This window comes from Crotalus tigris, unplaced genomic scaffold, assembly GCF_016545835.1.
Source record: "Crotalus tigris isolate CLP2741 ecotype Arizona unplaced genomic scaffold, ASM1654583v1 scf7180000017753.6788120, whole genome shotgun sequence".
In the NCBI taxonomy this organism is placed as follows: Eukaryota; Metazoa; Chordata; class Lepidosauria; order Squamata; family Viperidae; genus Crotalus; species Crotalus tigris.
The window spans coordinates 3,523,770-3,548,287 of NW_024096615.1; the positions used below are offsets into that span (position 1 = coordinate 3,523,770).

At 36.3% G+C, this 24,518-nt stretch overlaps 1 protein-coding gene across 6 annotated transcripts in view; it reads right to left on the reverse strand.

Moving 5' to 3' along the window:
- Positions 1–2,203: 2,203 nt before the first annotated feature.
- PUS7L (pseudouridine synthase 7 like) overlaps positions 2,204–24,518 on the reverse strand; it is a 98,786-nt gene continuing 76,471 nt past the window's right edge. For 3 of the 6 annotated variants that reach the window (XM_039340713.1, XM_039340715.1, XM_039340712.1), the window contains one exon: positions 16,129–18,330. In XM_039340713.1, the coding sequence (XP_039196647.1) occupies positions 17,845–18,330 (486 nt within the window). In that variant the 3' untranslated portion in view covers positions 16,129–17,844. Of the gene's footprint in view, positions 2,374–16,128; positions 18,331–24,518 lie in introns of those variants that run through there. The other 3 variants (XM_039340711.1, XM_039340709.1, XM_039340708.1) reach the window with 3 other exon arrangements.

The following is a 24,518-nucleotide window of genomic DNA, read 5'->3' on the forward strand; positions in this document are numbered from 1 at the left end:
CATTTGACCTTGGGGTGTTGGGACTGTGCCAGGCTGTGCCAGCTCATTTGCATTCCTCAATTCCCTCCCAAGCCTCCCTTGCATTCAAATACTCCCCCCCCCCTATGTTCATTGGCTCCATTTGTTTGAGGATGATGGGCAGAACTAAGTCTTTGGGAGGAGCCTATCAGATTCAGGAATTCACGCCAAAGCTTGATGTGAATTGTACTTCCTGATCTGAAATGATGCGCTTCAGGACACCGTGTAGCCAGTATACATGCTGCATGAATGGTTTAGCTAGGGAATGGACGAAGGAATCCTGGGATATGCCACAAAGTGGGTTTGCTTAGAGAACAAATCATGATAGTCCAGATTACAGTATTCACAGCACTCTCCGGCAACTCCACAGATAGTCCATAGATATTTCCCTCCAGGGAGCTGTCGGGCTGGCCACCATTTGCAGCAGACCCAGAAACCCGGCAGCTGCTTCATTGAGGCACATATGGGACAGCTGGCCACATAGGCTTCTATGTCCTTCTTAATTCTTGGCCACCAAAACTGCCTATTTATGAGATGAAGAGTCTTTACAAATAACAAAATGCCCTGCCTCTCTAGCATCATGGCTCCTCTGCAAAACTAGAGTCCTCTGGCTAGCTGGAACATATAGCTTGCTCCTCTCCATGCCAGCCCATCTCTTAACCACAGATCATCTTTATGCTGTTGGAACCATTCATCTCCTACCAGAGCATCTTTTAAGGTTGCATTAGATCTTTGGCTAACTGCAGTGGCGATGCTCTCTGCTGTCTTGTAAGGGTTGGTGCCCCAAATTATCTGGACAGAATTATGGAGTTAATGACTTCCTTTTGGGTGCAGTTGTACTCTGAATTTGGGAGACGGCATCTCACAAGAAATTCCCCCCGGTAGATAGCAGAGGGTAAAAGTGAAGTGGGAACTTCAGCCCCTGTCAAAATGGGACCAGTCTTCTATAAAAGCAACTGCAAAGGAGAAGACAAGAGCACCATCATCCCCTTGACTGCTAGGGTGGAGATTTCGTTGTCTTCGGACATAAAGGGGACCCTTACGGCCTTGATAGATACAGGATGCACCAGATGCTTGGTCTGGCCCCAAGTGGTAGAGAAGCTAAGGAAGCCCATAGCATTTTCCCACCTAGATGGCTCGATAACAGGCAAAGTGTCAGCAACCTGCCTAACCAAGCCTGTGAAGCTAAAAGTGGGGACCCATACAGAGACTATTTGATTTATTATGGCCCTGGGGATGACAGAGGCCATGGTTTTGGGCCTGGCATGTGGAAAAAATGGAGCCCATCTGTCAATTGGGCAGAGACAAGTGGCAGATGCGAAGGAAAGTATCCAACTAGCAAGAGTTAGGGAAAGTGCTAAGAAGCTGCCATGCACCTGCGGTTAAGAAAGTGAAAGCTGCCAATACATTAAAAGAGAGTGATAGCTCAGAACCACTGACTCCCAAGGAATATCATGATCTAGCCAAGATCTTTCGTGAGGAATCTGACATGCTTTCCCCCACCACCCCAAAGACTGTGCGATTGAGATTGTGCCTGGGGCTAAGCTGCCAAAGCTATATTCTATGACACCCAGGGAGATGAGAGAACTCTGCTCATTCAAAGACAAAAATTTAGCCAGAGGCTTCATTCAACTGGTGATGTCAATGGCAACCCCTGTGCTGTTCAAAAAGAAGAAAGATGGGTCCCTTAGGTTGTACATCGACTATAGAGGGCTAAACTGTATATATATGGAAAATATGTATTCCCTTCCTTTAATGAAGGACATGTTGGGCCACATTGCAAAAGGGAAAATTTTCACAAAGCTAGGCTTGAGGGAGGCATACTACTGAGAATTAAGGAGAGGGGTGAATGGAAGACAGCATTCAACTATCCTCTGTGTAAGGACCCACTTCAACTAACCACCCAAGAAAGCAGAACTCTTGAAACAGGCATTGTCTCAAAAGGATACTTTTATTAGGGGTCAGTGACAGTAGGGAAGTCAAGGCAAGATCTGGGGAAAATCCCACGCAAACGATATAGTTAAGCAAACAATATTCCTCCTCCCACCAAAGTATAATGTCCATTTGAAATTCAACCAATCCACAGGTGGTATGATGTGCGGGTAACTGGCACAGTTGATGTGCATCTCAAGGTCTTCTCCAGCTTTCGTTTCTCTGTAACTGTCTCCCTGATAAGGGAGATGCATTCCTTTTTCAAGGAGGGAGGCAGGAGAGGGAAAGTAGAAAGTGAAAGTATCACAAGCTCCCCCTCCCCCCAGCAGAATGGCAGGTCCCAAAAGTAGAATATATATGCAAGGGAAAACAGAGATTTTGGGGTCCAGACATTTGGGCCCCCTAGAAGAATGGGAAATCCACCTAAAAAACAAAAAAGGAAAGGGGAACAACAACACAGAAAGTCAATGAGGTTTGTCAGGATATTTAAAATGAAAGCGTTTTAAAATCGTAGAGGCCCTAATGTGTCTCTTGTACACTCACTCATTCTGGACAGAAGGGAGATTCTTCCAAGCCACTAGGTACTGTGTCACCCATGGTGTGTTTGAGAGTCTAAAATGTCTTTGATTTCAAAATGTTGTTCTCCCTCAATCATGATAGGTGTAGGCACCGGTGGTGCAGGAGGCCTATTATTGGAGGTGACTTCTAGTTTAAGCAAACTGCAGTGGAAAACAGGGTGGATTTTCTGTAGATTCTTTGGCAAATCTAATTCAACAGTCACAGGATTGATAAGGCGCTTAACAGGAAAAGGTCCTATAAATTTAGGCCCTAATTTCTTTGAAGATTGTAGAGACTGTAAATATTTTGTAGAGAGGAATACACAGTCCCCAACTTTGTACGGTTTCTGTTCTGCCCTCGATTTGCCAGCTTCAGCTTTATAGGCCTCCTTGGCTTTATCTAGGGCCTTCCTGATCACCGGCCAGGTGTTTTGCAATTGTTTGATCCACTCCTGCAAGGAGGGGAATCTCAGGCTCTTTGGTGGGGAGTTCAGGCATGGCCATAAAGGTTTGACCATTTGCTACTTTTTTTAAAAAAATTTATTATTTTATTTTCAATTACAATCATAAAAAAAAATTCAGATACATAACAAGTTAAAATACAACACACAAATTCCGGCATTGCTCACCCATTTCCCCCCAAACCGCATCCTCCTCTCATCTCTTCACTTCCCCCTTCCTTCTTCTTCCTCATTCTCCTCCTCTCCTCCCTCTCTGCTCCATCTTTCTACTTGCTTATCTCTCTCCTCTTCTTCTCAATTGGATGCGGTCTAGGGGAAAATGCCTGAGCAATCCTCTATCACCAAAAAAAAGAAAAGAAAATCTTAAAAATATAAAACTATTCCTACTTATCTGAACTATTGAACATACTACCCATACTCTCCCCCCCTCCCCCCACCCCCTTCTCCCCCCGGCTTCCCAGAGCTCAGTACAGGGTTACACACACAAAAAAACCTAAACATAATCAACTTAAATTTACTACTTATACAATAACCAAAATCATAATAACCATTAACTCTCTGAAAACTTCAATTCATAATTTAATAAAAATCCATTATTCATAAAATAAATGAAACTTTGTTGTTCCATACTTCTTCTGAATATATTCTATCCATCTTCTCCATACAGAAACATATCTCTTTTGTGAATGGTCCTTTAAATAAGCAGAAATTTTAGCCAATTCTGCTAAATTAGAAACCTTGAATACCCATTCTTCTAAAGAAGGCAGAGAATCTTTTTTCCAATACTGACCCACCAGTAGTCTTGCTGCTGTTATTAAATTCAGCATTAAAATAGTTTCTTTAACATCAAAATCCACAAAAATACTCAAAAGAAATAATTGGGGAGTAAATTTAATTTTCCTTTTAAAAACCTTTTGAATGTTCCACCAAATCATAATCCAAAAAGCTTTAATATTTTTGCAAGTCCACCAAACATGAAAATAAGTTGCATCCAAAGAACCACATCTCCAACATTTGGGTTGCAAGTTCAGATACATACAAGATAACTTTTTAGGATCCAAATGCCATCTATAAAACATTTTATAAAAATTTTCCCTCAAATTTTGTGCCTGAGTAAATTTAACATTTCTAACCCAAATTATCTCCCAGGAATCCATTAAGATCGGTTCCTGTATATTCTGAGCCCATTTGATCATACAATCTTTTACTAACTCTGTTTCCGAATCCAATTTTATTAACTCATTATAAATTCTTTTGATATGAGCAAATTTCTGATCTTTAATCTGAATTATCAAGTTTTCATCTGTTAAAGTAATTCCCATCTTCTTATCTACCCTCCATCTCTCCATTATTTGCAAATATCGAAACCATGATTGTAAAATATTTTCTTGCCTTAACAAATCAAAAGACTTTAATTGCCAATCTGTACCTGACCAAATGAGCAACTCTTTATATGAAATATTATCAAAATTCACCCCCTTAGAAACCCCTTGAATTGCCTGTCCAGGAATCCCCCAAATGGGTATTTTATAGTTTAATTTGTAATAATACTTCTTCCAGACTCGAAGTATGGCATTTCTTAAAATATGTGACTTAAACACCCAATCTACTTTCTTATCAAAAACTAAATATACGTGCCAACCAAATAATAAATCCCAGCCTTCAAGAACCAAAATATTTTTATTTGTTAAATTGAGCCAATCACTTACTAAAGTTAAGGTGGCCGCATCATAATATAATTTCAGATTAGGTGCTTTAAGTCCACCCCTTTCTCTAGCATGTTGTAAAATCTTAAACTTAACCCTTGATTTCCTGCCATCCCATATAAATTTATTGATACTCTTCTGCCACTCTTCCAAATTTGCATCCTTTTTCAAAATGGGTAACATCTGAAATAAAAAAAGAAACTTTGGTAGAACATTCATCTTTACTACTGAAATTCTCCCCAACAAAGATAATTGTAGTTTTTGTCAGTCATTTAAATCTTTTTGTACCTTTATCCACAATTGTTCATAATTATTCTTATACAATTTCCCATTAGATGTTGTAATATATACTCCTAAATACTTAACCTTATTAACTACTTCATAACCTGTTACTTCAGCTACAATATCTTTTCCCTTCATAGACACATTTTCCAATAAAATTTTAATTTTATTCTTATTCACCTTAAAACCAGAGACCTGTCCATACTGCGCTAAAATTTCAACCAATTCATTAATCGAATCTATTGGATAAGATAATGTCACCACCAAATCATCAGCAAAAGCTTTCAACCTATAATCGATCTTGTTTATTTTTATTCCTTTTAATCTAGGGGATTCTCAAATTTTAATAAGTAAGATTTCCATAGTTAATACAAATAACAAAGGGGATAGAGGACAACCCTGTCTAGTACCTTTTTCTATTTTAAATTGCTCTGTTAATCCCCCATTAATTATAATTTGTGCTGATTGTTGCTGATACACAGCTTTAAGAGCACACAAAAATTTATCTCCAAAATTCATTTCCTCTACCACTTTCAATAAAAATTTCCAATCTAATTGATCAAACGTTTTCTCCGCATCTATAAATATTAAGGCAGCAGGAATTTGATTATTCTTATCCAAGTATTCTATTATATTAACCAATTGTCTTACATTATTTTTCATATATCTTCCCATTATAAATCCCAATTGATCAGTATGAATCAATTGTTCAAAACCTGCATTAATATATTTGCCAATATCTTTGCAAAAATCTTATAGTCCGTATTTAACAAAGATATAGGCCTATAATTTCTAGGTTGGGACAAGTCCTGGTCGTCCTTTGGAATCAATGATATGAAGGCCCTTTTCCAAGATGGAGGTAACTCTGCTCCCAGCAAAATGTCATTAAAAAGTTCCTTCAATGGTTCTATCATTTCTTCCGATAGCATCTTGTAATAAATTGCAGTTAATCCATCAGTGCCTGGCGTCTTACCAACCTTTAATTGTTTAATTTCAGAGGTAATCTCTTCAGCAGTAATTGAAGCATTAATCCCATCATGCTGATCAGTTGTAAGTCTAGGAAAATTGGCTTGTTGTAAATAGTTTTCTATTTTGAAATTTGTATAACTTCACTAGTATATAACTTAGAATAAAAATCTAAAAAAGCCTTTTTAATCAAATTTTGTTGATACACTTCTTTACCTTTATAACTTATTTTGTTTATAATCCTTGATTTCTGCTTCTTACGTAATTGATAAGCCAACCATCTACCAGGTTTATTTGCATTACAAAATGTATTATACTTCATATACCTCAAATTAATTTCCATCTGATCCGCTATTAACATATTAAATTGTTCCTTAAGCAGAGTTATAGAAGCTTTCAAATTATTATCCATTGGATTTGATAATAAAATCTTTTCCTTACATTTAATCTCATCTTCCAACTCTTTACGCTTCTCGGTTTGTTTACGTCTATGAGCATTGTTCATAGAGATCAAAATCCCTCACATGTATGCTTTACTGGAATCCCAAACCATTGGCATCGAGGTACCCTTATTCATATTCCAAGAGAAAAATTCTTTTAAATAACCTCTACATTTCTGTATATTCTCTTCATATCTAAATAAATTTTCATTTAACCTCCAAGACCTTCTAGACCCTTTATCCAAAGAAATTTCCAACCATACAGGACTATGATCTGAAAAAATTCTAGGAAATATCTTAGTATTCTTCATTCTGAAAGAAAAGTCATTAGTAACTAGAAAAAAATCAATTCTAGATGCCTGTCGGAAAAAAAGGTAAAATCTTTTTCCTGAAGATTACATTCTCTCCAAATATCTCTGAGTTCCAAATCATCCTTTAAATCAAAAAAAGCTTTAGGAAGTCTTGCCTGGTTGCACACTTTAAAATAACCCTTCTTATCTTTGCTTGGATCCAAAACACCATTCCAATCTCCCATCATAATAACCGATTTATAATCCAAATAAATTAGTTTCTGATGAATCATCTTGTAAAAATGTTTTTGTTGTTGATTGGGAGCATATAATCCAACAAGAAGAGTTCTGTTATCATTTATTAAAAGATCAATAATAACGTATCTGCCTTGTAAGTCCGAGTCAATTAATTTTGGTGAAAGCTCTTTTCTTACATATATAACTACACCTCCTTTTTTCTGCAATGCAGGAGCTATAAAATGTACCCCCAGCCGAGGGATGAACAAGTATTTTTGATCTTTGGAAATAATATGAGTCTCTTGCAAACAAATAATATCATTTTTATGCTGTTTCAAATAGTAAAAAACTTTCTTTTCTGTGGAGTGTTAAGCCCGTTAACATTCCAGGTTAGAAGCTTTGCCATTCTTGGCAGGTTGAAGCCTTTGGAACAAAACCTCTAGACTTGCAGTCGATGATTTCTTTGGCCTTGCTCCTCCCACTGGCTCCGAAGTAAAGTGTGATCCATCATCAACCTTTTGTTGCTGTTGCTGTTGTTGTTCTCTTTCTCTATGTTTATAGGCAGCACGTGTAATTTTCTGTTGTTTTGGGTCATCAATTAATTGAATAGATTCAACCAATAACTCTTCTCCTGGGAGTGGCTTTAAGCCTACATTAGATTGTGTTTCTGCCTTGCTCTCATCTTTTTTTGATTTTGGAGATGGTGGTGCCTCTTCTTTTAACACAGTCATATAAAAATCTTTTGCTTTAGAAATTGTATTAAGACGATAATGTAAGCCAAGATAAGTCACCACTATCCCCACAGGTATATCCCATCTGAATTGAATTTGTTGTTTCTTAAGTTCATCAGCCAAAAAAGCAAAATCTCTCCTTCCCCTAAGGATTTTTGAAGGTATTTCTTTTAAGATTATCACATCTTGAGTTGCAATCTGAAATCTGTGCTTATAAAAAGCCTGAATAATTTCATTCCGCAATGATCTTCTAGCAAAATAAACCACCACATCTCTTGGTAGCTTCCTCTGTCTTGCGACCCATGAATTAACTCTAAAAATCTTTTCTATATCTCTCAACATTGCTTCAGGGTCGCATTCCAAAATAGAAGCCAATTCTATTGCAATTTCTTCTTTCAAATTCTCCTGAACATTCTCCTTCAAACCTCTTATTCTCAAAGCAAACTCAATTTCTCTATATTGTGACATTAAAATCTCATTCTGTACATTGTCTGCATTGTCTTCTATCTTATCCACTCTATCTTGTAGTATTTTGACTTTCCCCACCACTTCATCCACCCTGTCATCAATTTTTTCTACAAGTCCAGCAAGCCCCTCAAGGGCAGAAATAATATATACCCTCATCTGGTCATTTTTTTTCTCTATAACTTCTGCTGTCTTTTGTATAGTTTTCTCATAAATGTTCTCCAAAGCATCTTGCAAATCTTTAAGTGTTATTGACTGAGGTGGTGGTGAGGGTGGAGAAAGTTTAGGTCTGGGTTGTTGTTGTACAGTCTGAGTTGCTGAAGAAGGAGTTGCAACTTTAGGAAGAGAAGCAGGTCCAGGACGTTTTGAAGCCATTTTAACAAAAGAATTTTTTTTTAAAAAAAAAGAATTAAAAACTAGTAAAAATAAAAAGAACAAGAACAGCAAAAAAAGAAGTTTATTCTTTAAAAAAAGGAATTCTCTTAAACAAATCAAGTCCATTACGTTGTTAAAGCTATTACCAATCCAGTTTGGATGGAATTGGCTGTCGAAAAAGAGGAGAGGAGATCCTGGAGGGTGAATGAGAACTTATTTAAACAAGAAAAAAATGTTCAAAAATTAAAGGAGTGCTTGAAGGATTACTTTGCTTTAAATATGTATAAGGGAACATCAATATCAATGGTATGGGATGCAGGTAAAGCCTTCATGCGTGGGATCTTGATAAAGATGAATAATGTTTATAGACAAAAGCAGATTCAGAAACGTAAAGAATTAGAAGATGAGATTAAGCTAAAAGAGAAGTCTTTGATTTTAAACCCTTCAGATGAAAAGGTTAAAGAAGCTATAAAGTTGTTAAAAACACAATTTAATATGTTGATGGCTGACCAAGCTGCAACTAATTTAATGTTTATGAAACAAAATACATTCTGTAATGCTAATAAACCAGGGAGATGGTTGGCCTATCAATTAAGAAAGAAACAGAGACAGAGAATTATAGATAAAATAAATTATAACGGTAAATTGGTCTACCAGAAAGAGTTGATTAAGAAATCTTTTCTAGATTATTATCAGAAATTATATAAGAGCACCAATGTACAAACTTTAGATATAAATAATTATTTAAGTGAGGCTAACTTTCCTAAACTAACAGAAGATCAGAAACAAGAAATCAATGGTTTAATTACTAATGAGGAAATTGTGACAGTTATTAAGCAATTAAAATTAGGTAAAGCGCCGGGTACGGATGGTTTGACATCCATTTATTATAAAACCTTAGTAGAAGAGATGACTCAACCTTTATGTGAGCTTTTTAATAATATATTACAGGGTTTAGAGATTCCTCCGTCATGGCGCAGTGCTTTTATATCCTTAATTCCAAAAGAGGATCAAGATCTTACCTTACCAAAGAATTATAGGCTTATATCTCTCTTAAATGTGGATTATAAAATTTTTGCAAAAATTTTAGCTAATAGGTTTATGAGGGTTTTGCAGCAGCTTATACATAAGGATCAATCGGGTTTTATAACCGGAAGGTATATGAAAAATAATGTTAGACAAATTATTAACTTATTAGAATATTTAGATAAGAATAACCAAATCTCTGCAGGGCTGATATTTTTAGATGCTGAAAAAGCCTTTGACCAACTGAATTGGCAGTTTATGTTAAGATTAATTGAGGAGATGAATTTTGGAGAAAAAATATCACAAGCTCTAGGTGCTATATATCAAAAACAAACGGCACAACTTATTGTTAATGGGGGTTTGTCAGAGGTTTTTACAATAGAAAAAGGTACAAGACAGGGATGTCCATTGTCACCGTTATTGTTTGTTTTAACATTGGAAATTTTGTTGATTAAAATTCGAGAGTTGCAGGAAATAAAAGGAATAGAAGTTAACAAAAAAGAATATAAGTTAAGAGCTTTTGCAGATGACTTGGTGGTTACTCTGTCTCAACCTACTTATTCTGTAGTAAAGTTACTACAACTGATTCATCAATATGGATGTGTTTCGGGTTTTAAAATCAATAATAATAAGACTAAAATATTACCTAAAAACATGACTAACCGGGACAAGAAGATTTTGGTTAATTTAACAGATTTTGAAGTTGTTGATGAGGTAAAATATTTGGGGGTTACTTTATCTGTTTCTAATGTAAAATTGTATAAGAATAATTATGAAAAGTTGTGGATCAGGGTACAGAAAGATTTGAAGAATTGGGATAAGTTACAGCTATCTCTTATGGGTAGAATTGCAGTGATTAAAATGAATGTCCTACCAAAATTTCTTTTTTTGTTTCAAATGCTACCTATTTTAAAGAATGAGCTTAACTTAAATGAATGGCAGAAAGGCATTAATAAATTTATTTGGGCAGGGAAAAAACCAAGGGTAAAGCTTAAAATTATGCAAGATTTTCGTGAGAGGGGTGGACTCAAGGTACCGAATTTGAAATTATATTATGATGCTGTGGTCTTAACATTGATTAGTGATTGGGTAAATTTAACAAATGTAGAAATACTCCATCTGGAGGGCTGGGACTTACTTTTTGGATGGCATGCCTACTTAATTTTTAATAAAAAAGTGGATCGAGTTTTTAAATCACATATTATAAGGATCTCTTTACTTCGGGTTTGGAGGAAGTATTATAAGAGTGATTTTAAAATACCTTTATGGGCTATACCTTGGCATGCGATAGAGGGGATAAGGAGAGGAGTTAAAATGGATAGGGTTTCTTATACACAATTACTTAGATGGGATGGTCAAAATTGGCAGTTAAAATCTTTGGAAGATTTAGTACATGAAAATATTACCTATTCATGGTTTCAATATAGACAAATAGTGGACAGATGGAAGATGGATTGTAATATGGGCTGGCTTAGAGAAGATGAAAATCTTTTTAAACAAGTAAAGGATCAAAGACAAACTCACATTAAGAGGATTTATGGGGTTCTAGTGGAATTGGATTCAGAATCTGAATTAATCAAAGATTGTATGATTAAATGGGCACAAAATTTTGGTGAACCAATCCCACTGGATACCTGGGAAATTATCTGGGTGAGGAATGTTAAATTTACATAAGCCCAGAACTTAAGGGAGAATTTTTATAAAATGTTTTATAGATGGCACCTTGATCCACAAAAAATGTCTCTTATGTACCCTGATTTACAGCCTAAATGTTGGAGATGTGGCTGTTTGGACGCCACCTATTATCATATTTGGTGGTCGTGTAAAAATATAAAAGCTTTTTGGATTAAGATATGGTGGAATATTCAAAGAATTTTTAGAAGGAGGGTAAAATTTACTCCGCAATTATTTTTGTTAGGTATTGTTACTGATTGTGATGCTAAGGAGGTTATATTGATGTTAAATTTGATTACAGCCGCAAGGCTGTTAGTAGGGCAATATTGGAAGAAGGAATCTTTGCCTACCTTGCAAGAGTGGTTTTTTAAAGTTTCCTATCTGGTGGAAATGGCAAAGATTTCGGCTTTTTTAAAGGAGCAATCGCAAGAGAAATTTTTTGCTGTATGGGAAAAATGGATAAATTTTATACAACATAAATTGGATATAAAAAAATATCATTTAGCTTTTTTATAACTTGTATATAATTTTTCATATTTTATAGATTGTTTTCTCTTTTTTCCTTTTTTTCTTTTTCCTATTTCTTTTCTTCTTTCTTTCTTTCTTCTTTTTTTCCTTTTTAAGTATTTTTTCTTTTTAATGTTTATGTCATATATATTTTATTATTAACTATTTTATAAGTTGTTAAAATTTGTTTAGGTTTCTTAAAATTTTAATTAAGCCTCTATTCAGCTCTGGGAAGCTCGGGGGGGGGATGGAGGGGGTGGTTTGGGAGGGGTTGGGTGAGGGTTGTTTTGTGTTTTTTGTTTGTTATTGTTCTTTTTTTGTTATTTGTAAAAACTTTTAAAAATTCTCAATAAAAAAAAAAAGCTATTACCAGGAAATCCATCAATAAAAAGTAGAAAGTGAAAGTGTTCAAACAAGGAGAGTAACAAAGAAACAATATTCCTCTGCCATATTTCTTGACTCCAGCAGTTTGTTAAAATAGTAACAGGAGAAGATGTTAGTTCTCCCTGAGTTAAATTAGAAGTAAAATCCAATCATTGTCCTCCCGACAGCTCTGTCTGCTTTAAAAGTAACTTACAGTTTTCATTAGGAAAGCAGCAGTGGAGGTGGTGTCTGGCTTCGTTCTCTTCGGAGAACAAAGACATCCCAGGAAACAGAGCAACACCCGGACTTCGGAGGAGCTCTCACGCTTCACCTCCCAAGAAAAAATCCCTGGGAGATTGGTGAGGCTCAACTCCTATCCAGGAGAGAGCTCACCTTCTTCCCTTCACCCGGGAAGAAATTTTCAAGCCATAAAACAGCTGATCGTCGCTGTTTAACCGGCTTTTACGATCTCCCGGGAGAGGCAGCTGTAAAACAGCTGCCATCAACACCAACGCAGCCACCGGAAGTCCGATGGCGAACCTTTTTGACCATTTGCTACTTGAAATGGAGTGAAACCAAGTGTGAAACCATGAGTGTACAGCATTATTATAGGCAACCTCAGCAAACGGTAGCAGATTGGCCCAATTGTCTTGTTGGTAATTAATAAAACATCTTAGGTAGCGTTCTAGAACACTACCTAAGCCTCTCTGTCCCCTCAGTAGTTTGAGGATGGTGAGAAGATGATATTCCCTGACTAGAACACATTAAGTCCAGAAAAGCCTTCCAGAATTTAGAAGTGAATTGAACCCCTCAGTCTGAAATTATATGCTTCAGGGCTCCATGAAACTGATATATGTTCTGCACAAATAGTTTAGCTAAAGTTTTTGCAGTTGAAATCTTGGGGCATGGGATGAAGTGAACTTGTCTGGAGAACAAGTCTGTTACAACCCAAATTACAGTGTTGCCAGCACTTTCAGGCAGTTCTATAATGAAATCCATAAAAATCTCTCTCCAGGGTGCTGATGGACTTGCTACTGGTTGCAGCAGTCCTGGGTATTTCCCTTGTCGCCTCTTAGCAGCTGCACATGTGGTGCAGCTGGCCACATAGCTTTCTATGTCCTTTTTCAATGCAGGCCACCAAAATTGTCTCTCAATATGATGTAACGTTTTTACAAAACCAAAATGTCCAGCAGTTTTTGAATCGCGTCCTGCTTGCATCACTTTAAGTCTCAAGGCTGCTGAGTTTCTGTCCAATCCACACTAATACATCTTTTAATGTACACAGGTTATTATGGTTAATGAAACCATTCATCTGTTTCTAAGGTGACTTTAAATTCCTGTAATAAAGTATTTCTAACAGGTTCCACTGGTTTTGATTGGGCCCTAGTGGTCACAGGGGCTGCAGTTGATGAGAATGCAGAAATGGTTTGGCCACTTCTGCTTTCTTACTGTTATATTGTGGTAACCTATAAGGCATCAGTCACAAAATTCTGCCCCCCAGGGAGGTAATGAATTGTAAAGTTGAAATGATGGAAATGTTTGGACCACCTTGCTTGTTTAAGGGAGAGTTTTCTGCATGTTTTCATGGCTTCAAGGTTCTTATGATCAGTCCATACTTGAAATGGTATTTTATTTCCTTCAAGGAAATGCCTTCAAGTGAGCAAAGCCCACCTACAGCGTAGGCGTCTTTTTCCCAGGCTGCCCACCTCTATTCAGTCTCTGACAATTTTCTCAAAGTGTAAGCACAAGGTTGCAATTGTCCATCTTTATTTTTTGGGAGTTAAACTGCTCCCACAGCCACATCACTGGCATCAGCCTGAATTATAAAGGGTTGTTCTGAGTCCAGGTGTTTCAAAACTGGCTCCAAAGAAAAAAGTCTCTTAAGTTTCTCAAAAGCCACTTAACATTCTCCTGTCCATTTTAATGGTTGACTAGGCTTTGGCTTATCTCCTCCTCTGGTCTTTAACAGGTTTGTGATTGGGAAGGCAATCTGTGGAAAAAATGGGATGAATTGTCTGTAAAAATGTACAAATCCTAGGAAACTTTGGAGCTGTTTCCTGGGTTTTTTTGGGGGGGGGGATGCCCAGTCTAAGACTGCCCTTACTTTCTCTGGGTCAATCTCTATCCCTTCATTTGATATGCAATAACCCAGGTAATCAATGCGATCTTTGTGGAATTCACATTTTGACAGTTTGCCAGAGCGTATTTCTTCAGTACTGCTCTGACTAGCTTAATATGTTCATCTTTTTGGACCTCTGGTTTTGACGTCACAGAATCACAGATGCAGGATGATGGGGCTCCGCCTTTCCCCTGCTGGGGGACCCTGGAAAGGGTTAAAAGTCACCCCATAGAGGCAGCAAGGAGGGGACTCTCATTGATCATGGGGGGGGGGGTAGCAGTCCTCCTATTTGATCTGAGGAAGCCCTCTTCCTGAAAATCTGCCCAAGCACTCCCGCAGATGAAAGAAAGGGAATTTCCGTCCCATTCCCTCAGAAAAGAAAAACGGTGAATTAATTACTTGGGGAAAATGGCAAAACCTATAAGACTTATCTGGAATTAATATATACATAAAGCTTGAAAATTTGGGGACTAAAAGTGTTTTTAAGACCTTTTTTTTAAAAAAAAAAGACTTGAAAAGTTTACAACATAAGTTTTGGATCTAAAAACTGGAAAGCAGTGTTTATGACATCTAATGATGAATTATGGCACTACAATTTATTTATGCCTAAAGGAAACCTGGCTTGAAGCCCAGAACTAGATAAGACTTTGGCTGGCCTTGGAAGCTTTTACTATTGAGAAATTGCAGCTGAGAAAAAAGGAACAGGCTTGGGAGCTGCTTATCTGTGTGGCACAGATGATAAACATTCTAAATTTGGCCTGTCTGAATTTTGAACATAAATACTGACTTTCAGAACTGTATTGTGGATTTATTTTCTTGTAGAAGAAACATATGGAACATTTTGGATTATAAATCTTGATTCTTAAACAATCTTCAATGGTTCTTTTGTCACCTTGGACAGAAAGGATATATTTCTTACTGGACAAAAAAAAATTGAATTTTAGTTATATCTGCTTAAGGGAGATTCAGGAATGGACAATTGGTTGGATAAGTCTATAAAGGCTACTTATAAAAAAAAAATAAAATGGATGTTTCATATTTAGCATTAAATAGTAAAACACCATCTTTAACATCTGTTCCTAGTAGCCTTAACTTGCCATAACATCAAGAAAATATTGATGAAACACAGAAAGAAATTCTCTCCATGTTGAAATTAATACAGAAAACAATTACTTTAGCTTGTGAGCAGGTTAATAATAACACAAAGGAGATAAAAGAACAATTTTCTAATTCAAATCTACAAACTCAGAAGACAATTACAGAGAAGGAACCAGCAACCCAGAAAATAGAAGGAAAACTAGAGAATGCCAGCACAAACATTGACGATCTAAAAGAAGAATCTAAGGACCAGACTCAGATAAATGAAAACTCAGAAGACACAATGATAATATTGGAAATGGAAATGACATTTTATAAACCAAGGTTTCAGAACATACTGGATGACAAGGAAGGAGACTGATGGAATGGAAGATAAAAGTCGTTAACAGAACTGTGGGGAACTGGAGAAGGAGGAAGGCGGTTTAATGAATATCAACAGGCTAGCTTTTCCAAAAACACTTTAACCAAATTGTTTCTCTTGTTTCAAATAATATATACAAAAATAGAGGAAGAATTATTTGATATTCCAAATGCACTGACTTGAAAAGTTAGTTGGCAAAGAAAGAAAGCTAGAGTAAGATTGAAGGAAACAGAAACTTTGACCTATTAGAGGGGATGCTATATTATTAATTAGAGGTTTGAATATGGTTAAGAATAGATTGTTAGAAATAGAAGTATAGTTATAACTATATAGTTAGGATTTGTAATCAGAATATTAGATTTTGGTATGAGAAGGGAAACAGGAAAATGCTAAGAAGTTTGAATAAGAGAAACTTTTGGTTACTCAAATACAACTTACTTTGAAATTATAAACAATAGAGACATTTTGAACACTGAGGGGAAATTAAAATTTTAAAAAAGCGAAAACAGGATACTGATTGAACATATAGATATTGAGTGCAAATGCAATTAAGATATGCTTTGGCTAGAAAAAATATTTTAAACTGATATTATTGATATCATTAGAAAAATAAAACAAATGTTGATATGCAATGGTATGTTTACTAACAATAATAATTGCATTTGCTTACTATGGAAAAATGGTTATTACCAAAAGAAGAGAGGATGTACTGGTGGGTGTAATATTGGATTTAGTTGGAAGAAGCTTATATGTACCACAGAATCACTAATGGACTCAGTTATCATGTTGTCTATTGAGCACTTGTTTGTAAAAATAGAAAATTAATAAACATTTAAAAAATATTCATCTTTTGTTTCGGTGTAAATAAGGATATTGGCCAGGTAAACTAGGACCCCCTTATAAAAGTGATCATGTAGGACTTTGTTGATCAGTTGCATGAATACTGCAGGGGGCCCCTGTAACCCAAAGGGAAGAACTTTAAATTGGCAATTGAAAGCAGTTTTCCACTCATCTCCTTTCTTTATTCTTATTCTGAGTCCCTAGGGATTGGGCGGCATATAAATTTTATTAATAAATAAATAAATTCTATAATAAGCCTCTCTCAAGTCCAGTTTTGTGGGAAAAAAATTCCTTTCGATAGGTGCGTTAACTTGTCTTTTATTAAAGGTAATGGATACATGTTTTCCATGCACACAGCGTTAAGGCTTCTATAATCCATGCAAAGACGAAGAGAGCCATATTTCTTCTCTCTGAATAACACAGGGGCTGCTATCTAGCTGGCCAGCTGGCTCGATAAACCCTCACTCTAAGTTTTTTTTGATATTTTTTTCCAGTTCGTTCAACTCTCTAGGAGTCATTGAGTAAATTTTAGGTTTTGGCAATTTCATCCCTGGGATGATTTCTATTGCACAGTCTGTGGGCCAGTGAGGGAGGAGTTCATCCGCCCTCTGCTCGCTGAAAGCTTCAGCCAAATCTCGGTATTCCATTGAGAGGCTTTGCAAGTCTGACTCACTGAGGGCAGAGGCAAAATCACAATGTAATCCACATCTCCCACCATTTCCTTTAGTAATGTGCGGGGCTTCCCCATGGGAATCTGTTGCCCTTCCCTCCAGTTCCATTTCTTTAGCCAAGCCAGTCCCAGAACTAATGATCACTCCATTCCCGAGGCCACAATAAATGTTAAAGTCTCTGTGTGGCCACCCAGGTCGATGTATAAGGGTCTGGTGGCAAAACTAGCAGGCAACCCCCCCAACAGAACCATCCAGATGGCAAAAATTGGAGTCTTAAGTCTCCTGAGGAGGATCCCCATTTTTCCCACTAGTTCTGGGCTAATCATGTACTGGGTACACCCCAAGTCCAGCAAGGCTAATTTCATGACCTCCCAATGCCGGATATGGAAAGTTCTAGGGGCACTGTTATGGGGTCAATTGGCCTATTCACCAATGGGTCATCCTCGTAGTCATCCTCCACCGCTTCTGGGTCATCATAATGTGGAGTTGACCCTCTTAATTGCAATCCCAAGCTCCCCCTCTTCCTTCCCCCAGCAGAATGGCAGCCCCCAAAAGTAGAATATATATGCAAGGGAAAACACAGAGGTTTTGAGGTCCTGACACTCTACGTTGCTACCAATTGAGGGTGATGTCATTTAGGCTACAAGGGACTCCATGGTATTCATAAATGAAGTCCTGTGGAGCCAGCTGTCAAGAGAAACGGGTGTGTTGAACGATTCTCTGGATCATTTCCCCCTGCTTCCGACCGTTTGACGGACTTCTTGGGGTCCCAGTTTCCTTGGAGGGAAAATGGAAAATAAGAGGAGCGATCTCTGGTGACAGCTGAGACCAGCGAATTCAGGAGAAGCCTTGGAAAAGTCGAGCGGAGGAAGGAGACAGCCCATAATGGCGGCCGCAAAGAAATGACAGCTGACAGCTGGCCGAAAGACAGTAGCAAAATAGTGGGACAGAGACGTGACAGATTGAGTGAAAAGTAATCCTAACAGCAATCCTGACGATTCAGTGGAAGTGATCTGGGGTGAAAGAACTTGCCGGAGGATTTCCAAGGAAGGAAGTACAAAGGAGCCCAGAAGAGTGAGAGGAGAGAAAGCTGTTTTCTTTTCTTCTCTCCTGAAACAGCAGCGAGAAAAAAGTTTGGGCATAGAAGGGTTGCTTGCATTGTGGAATTGTACTGGCTGGAGAAACTCAAAGTGAAGAGGAGTTTCTTTTTTCTATCAAAAAAAAGAGAAGGAAAGTCTAATCATGAGAGGCAAGTGCGCTTCAAAGCCATAAAATGAAAGTGCTGATGAAGCCGAGGAGGTAGACATTTTGAATTAAGACTGCAGGCTGAATAGCAGAGATAAAGACAAGAGAGACACCTGCTGGCTGAACAGAGAACAACTCTAGAAGGGAAAAAAAATAAAGAGGGAATTACAAACCTGAGACTTTAAAGTACACTTGGTTTTGTCTGCAAGTGTAAATTAGATATTTGAGCAAAAACTCTCTGAAAGGAGCTATAGGGAAAAACTATATGAGGGAATTGTGAGTATAGCAAGGGTGACAAATCATATATATTTATTGAACTTTTTGAAATCATTGACATCTATATTAGCTAAAAGAATGATTGTTAATTATATGTATTGATAAGTTTACTGTGAATATTGATCACTGCAAAATATTGGTGACCCAGATTTACAACTTAAATAATTTAATTTAATAACAAGTACCTAAAATTAATTAGTTATGTCTATGTTTGTTTTAAAACGCTTTAATATTCACTGTTAAGTATGTTAATATCTGTATTTAATATATCTAATTGACAACCTATTACTATATCCAAACCTAACATACTTAGATCTAATTGTGATAACCTTGATATACTGGACAGAAACAGAAAAATTGTAAATAAGTGGGGAGGTTGGTTTAAAGAGTTGAGAAAGATGACAAGTATTCCCAATCTCACGAGAGTTGGAATAGGAAGGAAACAGACAACACAAACCATAACAATGGAACCAAGCCCAGCTAGGCAAAGATCTCTGGAAGAGGTGACACAAAGAGATAGAGCGAACTCATTTAAAGACTTACAATTAATGCTGCATCAATAAAAGAGGTAATGTGTAAAAACCATGAAGACCTCAAAAAAAAAAAAAAAAGAAATTGGGAAAGTGAGAAATGATACAGGAGAACTTAAGGAAAAGATGCAGTCAATGGATGGGAAATTTGAGTGTTTTCAGCAACAGATTATGAAAAATGAACAAAAGTTACAGGAAATGGAAGAAAGAATGGGAAAAGAAGAAAAGAGAATAGATGAAATGAATGAGAGATTAACCCAGGCTAACAGAGAATTGGAATCGACAGTCATCTCCCTGGAACTAGAGAAGGCTGCCCATTACCTACGGTTCCAAAACATCAGAGAGATGAAAGTGAAGATCTACCAGTGATGATGACAGACCTACTGGTGGGAGCTTTAGGGACTGGCAAAGAAGAGATGGCGAACAAAATTGATGAGATCTATAGAATCCATACGAATTATGCAAGACAATATAGTCTCCCTAGAAAAGTCCACATTAGATTTGTTAAGAAAGCTATTAGAGATGAGATATTATTTAGGACTAGACACGACCCACTAGAATACTGAGGCAGGCAATTAACTGTACTTAAGCAAGTACCCAGAAGGGTGAGGGATTTAAGGAGACCCTACCAACGAATAACCTCCAAACTGACAAGAAAAAATATTAATTTCAGATGGCTGGCACCAGAAGGGATTATGGTGGTGTGGCAGGAAAAAATGCTTCGACTAGATACAATAGATAAAGCAGAAGAATTTTATGGACAAAATTTTGGTAATGAGGAGGAGTTAGTGGAAAGAGAGATAAGAGAAGGTGAGATACTAGCGCAGGCCATAGAAGGAAAGGAACCACAAATCAAAGACAAGGGAGCTGGGAAAAGAGAGGATATAGATAATGAAAAAGATAATGAAAATGAGGATAGACTCAAAGAAGTTAAAGAGGTTAGACCGACAAGAATGTTAGTGGAAAGAGAAAAGGAACCACAAGTTAAAGAGTCTAGACTGACAATAATAACAAGATCTAAATATAGATAAAGAGACAAAAGAGGGAGCTGAGATTCTATCCTTGAACATTAATGGCCTCAACTCCCCACTAAAAAGGAAAAAAAATTAAACAAACTCAGCAAGATGAATTTGGATATAATAATTCTACAAGAAGTCCATATAAAACAACGACATCAACATCTACTAAATTGCCCCAAATTGGGGAATATGTTTGCATCACTGTCACAACAAAAAAGGAGGAGTTGTAGCATATATTAAACAAGAAATTCCGACGAAACAAATTTACAAAGATGAAGATGGTAGAATTCTAATAATAGAAGTAATACTGAATAAAATAAAAATAGCTCTCGTGGGAATCTATGCCCCGAATGAAGGGCAGAAACAATTTTATAAAAAATTACATAGTATCATTGGTGAGTTTGAATATGATAATATCTGTATAATGGGAGATTTTAACACAATTGCGGATAGACACTTAGATTATAAAAGTGGTAAGATTAGAAAAGGAATTAAAAGAACATTACCTAGTACCTTCCTTAAAACGGTGGAGGAGTTTAATATCCAAGATATCTGGAGGGAGAGGAATATAGGGAAAAAATAATATACTTATTATTCGGGTCGAATCTATCATGGTCCAGAATCGACACGGTGTGGCTGTCAGCAGATTTAAATTCAGAAGTGGAAGACATTACAATTGACAGAACTCTTGGACAGACCACAATCCAGTCAGAATTAGATGGAGAGGACAAAAGAAAATAAGGAGATGGACTTTGAAAAGAGCAATTTTAAAACATAAAGAATTTAAATTGAAAATGGAAGACCAAATGGGCCTGTTTTTCCAGATGAACAAAAAGGAAGATACAAACTGACAAAATTTATGGGACACAAAGCCTACATGAGAGGTGTTGCAATTGCTTACATGACCAGGGAAAATAAAACCAAACTACAGCGACAAAGAAATTTAGAAGAACTTAGTAGAGCTGAGAAAAAAACTACAAAATGAACCACAAAGATGTGACTTGAAGCAACAAATAGACCTAATTAAACACAAGATAAACACCATTGAAAAGGAAGAACTGACACAGCAAATAAAATGCACCAAGCAAAATTCTTTTGAAAACGCTAACAAACCGGGGAGATGGTTGGCTTACAGAATAAAAAAACATAATGATAAAAAGAGGATTAGTAAACTATACAATGAAGAAGGTGATATTGTATACCAGAATGAAGAAAAGAAAATCATGGCCTATGAGTTCTACACGAAATTGTATAAACATGAAGAATGGAAAAATAAAGATGATATACTAAAATACTTGCAAACAGCTGAATTACCGAAAGTTCCAGAAGAGATCAAAAATATGTTGAATAAAGAGATAACACCTTTAGAATTATCAGAGGCGATTAAGAAACAAAAAAACAACAAAGCCCCAAGCCCTGACAGTTTACCGGCAAAAATATATATAATTTTACAAGAATCTTTAAGTCCAATATTAATAGAACTATTCAATGAGGTCCTAAAAAATGCGAAAATACCGGCTTCATGGGAAGAAGCAATCATTACATTGATTCCCAAGGAAAACTCAGACTTGGCATTTATTAAAAATTATAGACCTATCTCATTACTAAATTCGGATTACAAAATTTTTATGGCCATAATGGCTGAGAAACTTGAAAGATTCTTAGTAGAATTTATACATACAGATCAAAATGGCTTTTTACACAAAAGATACATAAGAAATAATGTTAGGATTGTATTAGATGTATTGGAATACTATGAGGTTCATAATGAAAAACAAATGGGACTAATTTTTCTTGATAAAAAAAAGCAAAAAGCATTTGATAATGTTAAATGAGACTTCATGCTTAATCAACTCGTATATATGGATTTGGGGGAGAACTTTATAAATATGTTTAAAGCAATCTATTCCAAACAGGCAGCTAAAGTAATAATCAATGGAGAAACAACTGAACATTTTCAAATTCAAAAAGGCACAAGGCAAGGTTGTCCACTATCCCCGTTACTGTTTGTACTGTCCCTGGAGGTATTAATTAGAACGATTTGGAAATATGAGCAAATCAAAGGCTTGGAGATTAAGAGAGAAATATTTAAAATGCAAGCTTTTGCAGATGACCTTGTTTTTATAATTGAAGAGCCCCTACAATCAGAGACAAGGCTAATGGAAGTACTGGGTGACTATGGTGAAATAGCAGGCCTAAAGATAAATAAAGAAAAAACTAAAATGCTTGTTAAGAATATGACTAGAGCACAGAAAAATGAATTAGTTGATAGATTAGGCATTCAGATTGCAAAGAAAATATTTAGAGATACAATTAACAGCTAAATGTGCCATACTTAAAGAAGACAATTACGACAAATTAATGGAGCAGATTAAAATTGATTTGGATAGGTGGACAAACCTACAGCTTTCTTTTATGGGAAGAATCGCTGTAATTAAAATGAACGTGCTACCCAAAATACTATTTTTGTTTCAATGCATACCGATCAAATTAGATAAAGATTTTTTTTGAAATTTTAACCAAATTATACTCAAATTTATTTGGCAAGGGAAAAAATCAAGGATTAAATTAAAATTATTGCAAGATTCTAAAGAGAGGGGCAGATTCGGTCTCCCGGATTTGGAAAAATACTATCAAGATACAATATTAATATGGGTGCGGGACTGGATACAATTGAAAAATAGGAGATTGTTAAGATTGGAAGGCCATGATATGCAGATTGGGTGGCACGCCATATTATGAGATGAGAAATACAAGGTTCATCAGTACTTCCGGAGGCATTATATAAGATGTGCGCTAATAGATGTGTGGGTTAAAATTAGGCAACAAAATTATATGCAAATTCCTAATTGGATTTCAACATTGGAAATGCACATACACCCAATGTTCATACAACTTGGGAAAGTAATAACATATAAAAATATATTAGACGAGAGAGGAGAATTGAAATCAAGGAAAAATCTTCAGGAAGAAGGGATAGGATTGGAATTGTGGGCATATTTCCAATTGCAATCAAGATATAGGAAAGATAAAAAAGATTGGGGTATAAAAACAGAGTCGACACATTTAGATAAAATATTATTAGGAACTGAGGACAAAATGATTAAAAGAATATATCATTACCTTCTAGACCAGGCAATGTATGAAGAGCAGGTCAAAGAAACTATGTTAACGTGGAGTAGGGATTTCGGCTTTAATATTGATCTGCATATTTGGCAAGAATTGTGGGAAAGAAACAGGAAACTCACTTTAGCTACTTCTTATAAGGAAAATCTCCATAAGATGTTTTATAGATGGCATTTCCCACCTATGAGGTTAGCCAAAATGGGCCCAAATCTTTCACCATATGTTGGAAATGTAAAATAGCAATAGGGACTTATTACCACATGTGGTGGGAATGTCCTAAAGCCTGTGATTATTGGAATAGGATAATAAAATGGCTGAAAGAAATATTAATGTTGGAGATAGAGTTAAAACCTGAACTCTTTTTACTGGGCATAACCACAGAGAAATATGATAAGGGGATAATCTACTTGATGTTGCACATCTTGACCACTGCTAAATTGGCGTTTGCGCAAAAATGGAAGAACAAAGAAACTCCCTCAGACGAAGAGATACTGCATAAAATACTATCTTGTGCTGAAATGGACAGACTTAACGATGGAACTGAAAGATAAAAGTGGATCAGAATATTTTGAAATCTGGGATAAATTCTACCATTGGTGGGAATCGAGGAGGACTGTTGGGGTTATAGATTAGCGACAAGATGGAAATATACATAATCTTAGGTCAGCAAACAGACAAAATGTATTAAGTATTGTATAATTTTTATATGTATTTATAGAGAGAAAGAATTGAATGTAAGAAGAGAAATAATTTGATAGAAATGTTCAAACTGGAAAGTTACGTCATGTCCAATGTTTTCTTTTTTTAATTGTATTATAAATAAAAAAAATTAAAAAAATTAAAAAAAAAATGAAGTCCTGCATGAGCACTTGTACAAGGGGTGTATGTGGATGATGTCCAAGGAGGACAATATGAAGTTGGTTAGGGCAGTGCTTGAGAAAGTGCAGAAGGCTCAGCTTTTTAGGAAACTGTACAAGTGTGATTTCCATAAGAGTAGCTTGGATTACCTAGGTTACCAAATCTAGAAGGAAGCATAGAAATGGATCCTGGGAAAGTCTGAGTGATCCTAGAGTAAGAGCCTCTGTGAACAATAAGACAACTATAAAGTTTTCTTGGCTTGGCTAACTTCTATCATCAGTTCATCCCCATGTTTGCTCAGATAGCCCTACTGATCACGAACTTGTTGAAAATGAAAGGGGAAGC